Here is a 10,781-nt window from a genome sequence, read left to right as displayed (position 1 = left end):
TGAAATTTACCATTTTAACCATATTTAAATGAATAGTTCAGTGGCATTAAGTACATTTACATGGTATGCAACTCTCACCACTATCCATCTCCAGAACTCTCATCTTTCCAAACTGAAACTATGTTTCCATTAAACAACTCCCCATTCCCTTGACCCCAGTCCCAGGCACCCACCATTCTACTTCCATCTCTATGAATTTGACTACTCTAGATACCTCATATTAGTGGAAGCAAACAATATTTGTCCTTTTACAGGATTGTTTTAATAAGTGAGAAATCATCTGTAAAGAACCTAGTTTATGTTGGAAATATGTTTTTAAGGTTAAATTAATATGTATTGAACTTTAGTCCCTACAAACAGATTGTACCTTTGTAGATGTTTAATGCACCACTGAAAAACTGATATAATACTAAGCCACAGGAAAACATTTAACTCCAATAAAATCTTCGGGTTGGTGTGGACCAAGTTCTCTGTCCGCTCTTGTTAGAAATTAATAATAAAACTGTAAATAACATCTCTCAATTGAGATAAATAATTTAAAATTCTTAGTCAAAGAAATATATATGTATATATATATTAACAGGCCCTAAACATCCATTGCCTCAATTTCAGCTTTCCAATATTCTGTGGTGAGCGTATTGTTATCTCCATTTTACCCATGGGGAAACTGAGGCACAGAGACTTGATGTAATGGAGTCCTCTGGGCTCTGAAAGATGCATGGGAGAATTGGTGACAGCTGGACAGGTGGGCAGAAGAGAGGACAAGGGACCCACTTGGCTTCTCAGCAAGACCTCCAGAGGGTGGTCTAACCAGTCTGCAGGGTGACACCTGGATTCCATTCCTGCCTTTCCCAGTAGCTATGGGACCTGGCTGGACAGTCTCCTCTTTGCTGAACTGCCCGAGGAGGGGGTGGACCCCACCAGGGGGCACCTCTGCTCATTCCATTGGGAAACAAAGACTGTTTACAAAACAGCCTCTGTGTCACATTCACAGAGCACCTGCTGCCTTAGGCCCTGCTGCTCCCATGTATGATCTTCCTAGATGCAATGCTGGCTGTTTTGTGTCAAATTTTGTGGTATGCATGTAATAATGTGGACTTTAAGCATGTGAAAGAAAAATGGTCTAAATTATAAGAAGTGAAAAATCTACCATTGTATGGGTTCAGCTGTGAATTACAGAATAATAATAATTAAAAAAAAATACCCAGAAACTTAACAAATTAGAGAAAAATTATTTTTTCTCACATAAAGACAAGTCTGGAAGTAGGCAGCCAAGGGCTGGCACAGCAGATCTGTGACACCAGTAGAGACCATGACCTTCTGTATCCTTCCTTTCAACCAACCGTAGTATGTGTTTGGTTTCCTGTGGTCACAAGATACCCGCCCCCTCCCAGTGCGGCATCTGCCTCTCAAGAGGTGAAAAAGAGAAAGAGAAGAACAAAAGACATTCGCCAGCTAAGTCTCTCTGCCTGTTAAAGAACTTTCCTAAAGCCCAACTCAGAAATGTCAGCTTATACAGGTCATTGGCTAGAACTGCGTCACATGGCAATCCCTAGTTGCAAGAAAGTCTGGGAAATGTGGCTTTTTCACCAAACAATTGGCTACCCTGGGGCGGGGGCGGGGGGGGGGAGTGGAGAATCAAGATTTTGTTATTAAGGAGGAAGAGAAGAATGGATTTGGGTGGGAAACTTAGTGTCTGCCCTGTCACCCCTTTCATTAAAATTTTATTTAAAAGTTCATTTGGAAAAACTTGATATTACTTTGCATTTCTTTTTTTAATCAGGAAATATAATTCAGCCACATGGGGACTATGGCAGCCATGAGAAAGTGGCTCATAGACCTCCAACTACAGAGAGCGTAATTGACCAAGAGTTCACTGTTATGCTCTGAAAGGGCCAGTGGTTCATCCTCACCGATTGGGATATCTTGTCCAGGTACGGGTTTCCTGCCTGCAGAGCCTGAGCCAGCACTACTGTCCTCGGGCTTGTTAATTGTAGTCCATTTTGGGATCCATGGAGTCCCACACAGGTTAGCCTCCAACTAGGGGACCCACTTCACAGAGAAGGAGGAGTGGGATGAGACCCTGACCTTGGAATCCACGGTTCCTACCACATACTACATCACTCAGAGGCAGCCAGCCTCACAGAACCCTGGAATGGCCTTCTGAAGGTGCAGCAAAAGCCCCAACCTGGAAGAAACACTCTAATAAGATGGCCTTCAGTGTATTTGTTAGATCAGAGACCCTACATGGGGCTGTGTCTCTGATAGGAATCAAGGGTTGGAAGCATCGTACCCAGTGACTCACTGGAGATTCTGTGCTTCCTATCCCTGCAACTCTGGGCTTTGCAGGATTAGAGGTCTTGACCCCCAAAGGGGGCACACTCTTGCTCCGGGATACAGCAAGGATGCCATGGAACTAAAGTTAGTGCCACTACCAGGGCGCTTTGGACTCCTGTGTAAGATGAGTCACCAACTTGGCAGGGTAAGTGATCCTGATCAGCAGGAGGAAATAGGGCTACTTGCATGTGGTGAGAGCAGGAAGGAACCTTTGTGGAACGTGGATGACCCCGTTGGCCACCTCCTGTTACTCTCCACACCATTGTAACTGTAAACAGACATGTACAGCAAATCCAGACTGAGAAGGGCATGGTTATTAATGATAAATGTCCCTGAGGAACAAAGCTTTGGGCCAACCACCAGGCAAGCCACCAAGATTTGCCAAAGGGAGAGCTCGGGATGAGGGAATGTAGACTAAAGAGTGGAGGAAAGAGAGGATGAGCACCAGTTGCAGCCCTGAGACCCACGGCAGCAACAGGGAATGTATGTCATATGTACCTTAACAGTGATTATCTCCCAGTCACAGAATTCTAGGTGATTTTTATTTTGTTTGCTAATTGTTTGATACTTTTTCAAATTTTCTGCTGAAAGCACGTATTACTTTTTACAACTAGGAGAAATATTTTACCAATCAGTCCATTTGTCTTTATATATACATTATCAGGCTTTCCACTAGGGGGCTCTGGTAAACAGAAATGGAATCCATCTCTTAGCTTTTGAAAGGCTCATTCAAATTCTACACAGAGAATCTAACATATAAAATGACAATCCTCATATAATCCTGGTGTAATAGATGGAGCCGGCTTTGTCTCCACCCTCATCCACTCAGCTCTGCTTTTCCATGTGGGAACTAAACCTCTCAGGATGCACTGGACAATGACCAGTGTGTCCTCCTCTGTCGCCATCCACATCCCAATTCTTGCTGGCTGTTTTATGGTCTGTGCATTAGAAGAAGTCAGAGAAGAGGTACAGTCAGATGACGGGGAGGGCTTGCAGGCTTGATGATCACATCAGCTTCTCCATCCACACAGCACTAGAACCCACAGAAGCACTCAGGTCGGACAGATGAAGGAGAGGAGAAAGTCCATCTTATTGCTGCCTAAGGTGGATGTTGTCAGGCAGCACCAGGCTGGAGGTCATTTCCCAGGCATCCAAGCGGAGGTCAGCAAAGGCAGCTCGGAGGAGCCGGTTCATTTGGAGGGTGAACCAGTCACTGCCATACACAGACTTGTAGCCGGTGTTGGCCAGCTTGATGACCACGAGAGTGCGGGGCTCCTGGGCCAGCAGCGCAGCCACAGCTGCCCGGATCCCTGCCAGTCTTCGCACAAAGATGGATGGAGGGAAGGTGGTGAAGTGGGTGCCGAGCCTCAGCACCATCACGGTTTGGGGGCCCCCGGCCAGGCCCCTCAGCTCCTGGACCACAGAGTGCAGGGAGGCCACTGGTGTGCGGAGAGAGAGCAGGGGCCAGCTGTGAGCCCGCCAGTTCAGCGCTATGCCCTGATTTGTCTCCACGGCCATCAGAAGCCCTGTCTGATATGGGACATGTAGATCCACCGGCTTCAGGGCTGAAGGGAGAGAGAGGAGGCTTAGAGTTGATATAGGACTGTACTTCCTCATTTAAAAATACAGAATATCTAGCATCACTTTCCTCTTAGGACACAATCATTCTATGGCCCAATCACCTAATTTTGCTCTCCCTAATCTATAATATTGCCAGTGACCTCCTAGTTATCAAGTTTGAAGATCTATTTTCAGTCATCCTCCTCCCTGGCTCCTTGTAGCATTTTGTCTCAATTTTTCTCTGGAATCTCTCTCCTTTATTAACAGTATGTTGTCACTCTCTGCAGCCTCCTTTCTGACCAGGCACTCCAACTCAGATTCATCCACTGGCTCCTTTCAGCTACTCCGAGATGAAGACTTGCCCCAAGCTAAAGGTTCATTTATGTTCTTGTACAATGAAGGCCAGCCTAGGGGACCAGAGGCTCCTGAGATATAGTCTGTTCACTTGGTCATGTGCCATGATAGAGAGCTAGACACACTTTCTGGAAAAGGCCCTTCCTTTTTTTGCACAAAATTCCCACCTGCTTGCCCCACCATATGCTCCAGGGCTGTGTAGACACAGAGAGGCACCTTTCTTTAGTCCACAGAAAGCTGTCAGATCAGCTAGCAGAGGCTCTGTTTTTCCCAACCTTTGGTCAAGAGCTTCCACTAATCTTTAGAAACATCTTTTGCTTAGGAAACTCACCAACTTCACCCTGCCATGAGCAGAATTATCCCAAAGTAACCCAGGGAGGTCATTTGAGGTTGCTGAAACGTTGAATTAGTTGGGACCGGAGCTCCCTTTTTTTTCCCCAAAGGGAGGAACTGCACCCAGACTATCCTCAGAGGAATAAATACCCAAACTATCTGAAGTTTAGACACCTCAATTCAATTCCAGTCCAATGTCTTCAAATGCCTCATCCATATGCTCTCCAGAAGGCCCCCTCCCCCACCACCCTTTTAACCTAATACGAAAGGGTAGAAAATAAATATGCTGTTTTCTCTCACTCCTGTCCCTTGCTCCCACATCCAGTAAGCAGCCCAGTGACTTTCATTCTGGGCTCATTTTCTGGTTATCTATAGTTATCTGGTCATCTCCCTTCATTCTAGAACCAATCAGTCAAACAGACTGTCAGTTCCTCTAGCATAATATTTCCTTTATTGCTGACTCTATTTCTTTACCAATTTAGCCTCTCATCACCTTGCATGCTGACCATACAATTGTCTTATACATTGTCTTCCATCTTTCTTTTGTACTCCAATTAGTCCAACAATCTGAAAACTGCTTAAAAACATTGTATCTCCCAAATGCCACACAATAAACCCCTGGTTTCTCTATAATTATTTTCCTAAATTTCAACTCTATTCCTTTAGTATCCTCTAGTATCCTCCAAACTCCTCAATTCTAACCATCTATTTATGGTTCATCAAACACACCTACTCTCAGGTTAGAGCTCCTGATCATCTACTTAATTGCTGAGATTACACATAATCTGGGCATCCTGTTTCCCATCCCTTTCCCCAGCCCAAACCCAGATGTCCTGTCCTTCTACATCACTCTCCTGAAATCCAGACATTTTGCCTCATTGACAAGATAGATGTTTTCTGTCTTCTCAAAGCCCTGTTTCTTCCTGTTTTTTTTCTTAGGAGTCCAGCCCTCTCCCCCTTACCACCACTCACAGGGCACAGTGTGCAGCAGATACTCCCACCACTGCCGAAGTATGGAGTCCTCCATCATGTGGATGATGTGGCCAGCCAGGCAGCTCAAGATGCTGTCCACAGTAGAGAAAGAGCAGCTGGAGCAGGACAGCGAGTGCCACACGTCTCTGTGGTAGAAGCCAGAGGGCTTTGGGCCTGGGATCCCAGGATGGCATGGTTGTTGGGGGGACAACACTGTAAGAAATTGCTTGTAAGCAAAACAATCAGTGGGTACAAAAGAAGCTAAAGCTACAGGCATGGAATAAGTGCTGTCTTTTCTGCAGGCCCCACTTACCCAGACTCTTGTTGCTGTGCTCAGCCACCCAGATTGAAGAAATACCCTGAGGGAGGACCTTGTCTTCCACATTCCTGAAGAGAAACCAATTAGCAAGAGGGGAACCATTAATGAAAATGTGCGATAGGAAGGAATTCTGGGCTAAGGTGAAATGTGGGTTCTTGGGGGAAAGGTAGTTCTCAAAGTCAAGGGCATCTGTCCAGTGTTAGGGCTCCTGGGAGTTAGGGCTTGGGGGCAGGAGAGCAGTTGGAAGCTGGAGTTCAGGGATCCAGGTCCTTTGAATTTTTTGGCCTCGGGGATTTCTTCAATGCAGAAAGTAAATTGTTTTAAAATGTACCAAGGATTTTGGTTTTATTTAGATATGGTAAGGCCAGCAGACTAGGAGATGATTGCCATGGAAAAGACAGTGTGTGATTCACAGTTTCTGAGAGGTGGCGGCACAATTCACCATGCAGGGCCACATGGGGAAACACCAGGGTCAGTCAAGAGGCATTAGGAGCAGGAGGAAATATAGGCAAAAGCCTTTATTGTGTTTTTTGTAGAAAGAAATTTAAAGGAAAGGTAAGAAGCTGAGCAGATTTAGGGTTGGACAATTTGAATAATTTCAGTGGGCTCTGGGCCATAGAGGTGGTTTCTAGTTGTCCTGTACCTGGCCCTGGGTTAATTTCAGGCAGGCAGATCAAGTCTTGGCTGCGAGAGTCTGATAAAAGGAGACGGGGTGGCAGTACGACTCAGGAGTGGGTGGGTTGCATATCAAAAGTATGCTCGAGGCAAATGGTTTGCTATTTCTACGAGTTAGCTAACCCTAGGAGGGGCAGTCCCACAAGGCCCCAAGATGTCAAAGCATCACAAAATACAGAGAATTAAAGACATGATTTATATGAGAAGGTGACTGGAGCCTTTTGCAAAAAGTCTTAACTTTCCTGTTGATTTACTGAGCCCATTCCAATGGGACTGTCACTCCCACCACTCTCAGAAATGGCAAAGTCCAATGTTAATTTGTCAGCTCAGCAGCAGCTCCCCCATCCCTGAGATGTGCTGGTCCCCTGGTTGCTAGGACGCCTCCTTCTCCTAGTAGCCCCTTTTGCAACCCTCCCCACTTCTCCACAACCTCTTTATATTGGAGCATCCAGGCCCAGTCCTCCCTCCTGTTTTCCAATCACACTCCCTCCCTTGGTGGTCTCACTCAGCCTCCTGACTTTAACTTTCAGTTAGATCTCCAGCCCAGACGTCTCTGCCAAATTCTAGGTTTGTGTATCTGACCATCTGCTCAACATCTCTGTGTGACATCTAATGCACGTGACCAAACTCCCAATCCGCACCCTCACCTGCCTCACCTAGAGCTGTTCTCACTTCAGCTGATGGCAACTCTGTTCTTCTAGGTGAGTGGGCCCCAAACCCTGAAGCCATCCACAAGTTCCCACTTTTTGGCAGATTATGCCACTCAGGAAATCCTATGGGCGCTACTTTCAGAATATATCCAGAAAAGAATCACTTTAGACAGTTCTACCACTGTAACCTCAAGCCAAGGCCTTGGCCTCTTAACTTGCAGTTTCCCTACTTTTCCCTTAACCTTCTGCAGTCCATTCTCAACACAGTGGGCCAAGAGATACTTTAAAAATGTAAATTACATCAAGTCCAACTTCTACTCAAAATCCTGCAATGGATCCCTTTTCTCTTACGGCAAAAACCAATATACTTACAGAGCCCTTCCTGGACATGCCACACCCTTCCCTTAACCTCACTGGTCTCTTTATCCGCCACCTCCTTGTCCTTCACTCCACTTAGCTGTTTGGTTTCCTTGCTGTTCCTCAGACACACCAGGCACACTACCATACTCCTTATTCCTGGAACCCTCTCCTCCCTGGTATATCCTTGGCCAACTCTCTCACCCACCTTGAAGTCTTTGCTCGGATGTCATCTTCTTAATGAGGTCTACCCTGACACCCTATTTAACATTGCAACCTGCCCCTGCCATACTCCTAATCTTTATTTCCTCCATATTTTAAATTTCCCATAGCATGTATCTTCTTCTAACATCCTGTACAATTTACTTATTGTTATGCTTATTTGTTTATTGTCTCCTTCTCCTGTCCATGTATGCTTTATCAAGTCAGGGTCCTTGTCTGTTTGTTCACTGCTGCTTTCCCACTGTCTATAGCAGGGCCATGCTTGTAACAGGGGCTCAGGAAGCATTTGCTGAATGAAGGAATGAACTGATTGAAGAGGTTGTGTCCTCAGAGGAGAGGGGACTTTGCTTTCAGAAAGGAGGAGGAGAGCAAGAAAATATTCCTGCAATCTGGAAAGATGGCTTAGCGTGGCCTGCCCTAAGAGTGCCAGGGCCCTAGTGCCCCATAGAGGTTTTGGAGCTTCAGGAAACAGGTGTAGGATGGTCCCAGGAACTTTGGATCCAGGTGGAGATGCCTGTCTTCCCAGTAGAGCCCAAGACCACACAGACTTGGACAATGGGCACTTTGGGGTGACCAGAGTGGACAGATAACTAAGGGAAGATTTCTGATGGTCAAGGTGTCAGTTCCTTGGCAGGACCCTAGGCGAGGGGAGCCCTCCTCACCAGCCCAGAGGTAGAGGTCCTCAGCATACTAAAGTTGATGTCAAGCAAACACTGGACCTTGGGGTTGCAAATTCATATCCACCACACATTTGCCACCACATATGTGGTTATCTGTTTAATGCCTGTCTTCCATCAGTACCTTGTTAGCTTCCTCAGGGAGGGGGCATTCTGCCGTCCTCCATTCAAAGGATCTCCAGGACTTTGAACAGTGTCTGGCTCAGAGTTGGGGGTGGGGTGAGGCTCAACAGAAGCAAACACTTGAGATTAGATGATAAGAGCTGACAGAGCCCACTGAGTGCTGTCCTTATTCTAAGCCCTTGACATACATTAAAGTATTTGTTCCTCACCACAAGTCTATGAGGGTGGTATTATTATTATTATCCCCTTTACACATGAGAGAACAGAGGTGCAGAGAGGATAAGTAACTTGCCAGAGATCACACAAATAGAAGCTGGCAAATAGTAACAAGTGGAGCAGGGATCTGAATCCATACAGTCATGCTGCAGAGACTCTTGCACTTTATCTCCGAGTGACATCCTAAGACAGGACATCTGTATTGAATCTTAGATTTATTCCCAGTTGACCAATGCCTAAAGGGTTTGTGGTTCTTTTCTGACCAAAGGGAGCATAAAAAATGGTCCTGGTGTTAAATTCTCATTTTGGGAGGTAAATGGTAGTGGGAATTCCCCAGACATGAAGAGTGGCTGAGAGCCTCCAGAGATGGGCATCTGGTAGAGCTGGCACCTCTGCCTCCATGCTTCGGGCCAGCCAGCTCCTCTATTCCTCATAGCTGCCAGTGATAACTTTCATGCTCTTTGGGGCCACAGAGCAGCAGTCATCTCGGCTGCCAGCTCACCCCCGCCCCCGCCCCCACCTCTACCTCTTGCCACAGCCTCTCCTCTCCCTTCCCCCTCAGTGGGGGTATCCCTCTACCTCTTCTCTGCCTCCTCTAGCCATCTTCTGGGACCCTATTTTTGTCTCTTTTCCCTACTGTTTCTCTACTGGAGACCAGATGCCTGGGTCTCCCATCTTAAAAAAAAATGCTTCCCTCACCCCTGGGGTCTCTCCTGAGCCAGCCCTGCCTCGGATCTCAGGGTCAGTAGGGCTCACTGTGAGCTAGTTTGTTTTCACAGTTTTTTCTCCCCCATTCTCGTTCTCTGCCCACCCAGGAGGCTTGCTCCCTGAGACTGAGGACAATTTTTAACCTTTATTTTTCTTGGTTTCCAGGCTACAGTACCTGCTCCTATCTCACTCAGTGGGGTCACATCCATCCTCCCTACCACCTGACCACACACACTGGTGATTTCTAAATTGACATCTCTCCTTGTAGGGGCTGTCAGTAGAGAGGACTGGGACACCTCTTTTTCTAGAGTGCAGGGATCCTCTTCAAACTTTAGATAAATTGTTACCTGACCTGATCATCATAGACCAGAAGGGATATCCTCTCTCCATGCCATCAAATCACTCAGTGCATTTAGTTAAGCACATATCACACTGTGTGTTTAAAAAAGTCATGTGTCTCCTTACTGAAAAGGTATAGAAGGCAGGAATGCTGATTATTATGTATAAGTACTCAGCACTTGGCATAAGCATATAGTAGGTGCTCAGGAGGTGTGTGTAATAAAAGCGAGTAGATGAATGATAAGGGCAGGGTCTCAGGTAGAAGAATCACAGGGACCAGAATTCAGGGGTTGGGACACACATCCCAGATGATGTTGGGTTTCTTACCACACCAGCAGGGCCTCCTCATGTGGTGTGGTCACATTCCAGTAATGTTCACTTGAATGTCCCTCCAGTGAGTCACAGGGCAGGGTAGGGGGTCGAATGCAAAACCAGAGCTCCCCCAGATCTTCATCCCTATAGTGACAGGTAGATTCTTCCTCCCCAGTTAACAGGGGATTAATATTGCAAGTAACAATTTCTTTATATCCTGCAGGTCCCCGAAAATAGCCCATGAAATTGACAAGAGAGTATATGATTTTGTTTGTTTTGTATTTCAAAGAATATCACCTTCACTCAGAGTCAGCTTGAGAGGGGTTCATCTCTCTAGGGGGAGCTTAGGGTTTGTTGAAAAAGAATGCAAAAAAAAAAATAGATGACATATAAAACCCATATGAAGGAGAGGAAAATGGACTAATTTAAAAAGCATGTTAAAATATTAAAAGCATAGTTGAAGCTTTCTGAAATGACTAGGGAATAATGGAGAGAAATATAACATCAGAAACAAATTATCTTTTACCAAAAAAGTTGTGACACAGAAAAATATTTTTACTGACATCAAAGTAAAACAAGTTACAAATACTGGAAAATGCAAAAGCAGAAGAAAGGCAAATGTGGTAG

At 45.8% G+C, this 10,781-nt stretch overlaps 1 protein-coding gene across 1 annotated transcript in view; it reads right to left on the bottom strand.

Moving 5' to 3' along the window:
* LOC105310224 (NXPE family member 3-like) overlaps positions 1–10,408 on the bottom strand; it is a gene marked incomplete at its 5' end in the record, with an annotated part of 15,843 nt that extends 5,435 nt beyond the window's left edge. The window contains 4 exons of the mRNA XM_023526627.1: positions 3,434–3,902; positions 5,557–5,769; positions 5,870–5,943; positions 10,170–10,408. Of these exons, the coding sequence (XP_023382395.1) occupies positions 3,434–3,902; positions 5,557–5,769; positions 5,870–5,943; positions 10,170–10,408 (995 nt within the window). The remainder of the gene's footprint in view (positions 1–3,433; positions 3,903–5,556; positions 5,770–5,869; positions 5,944–10,169) is intronic.
* Positions 10,409–10,781: the final 373 nt, after the last annotated feature.

The sequence above is a fragment of the Pteropus vampyrus genome, unplaced genomic scaffold (assembly GCF_000151845.1).
Source record: "Pteropus vampyrus isolate Shadow unplaced genomic scaffold, Pvam_2.0 Scaffold1457, whole genome shotgun sequence".
Classification (NCBI taxonomy): domain Eukaryota; kingdom Metazoa; phylum Chordata; class Mammalia; order Chiroptera; family Pteropodidae; genus Pteropus; species Pteropus vampyrus.
Note: the sequence above shows the minus strand (reverse complement) of the source record. Positions and strands in the feature narration are given on the sequence as shown.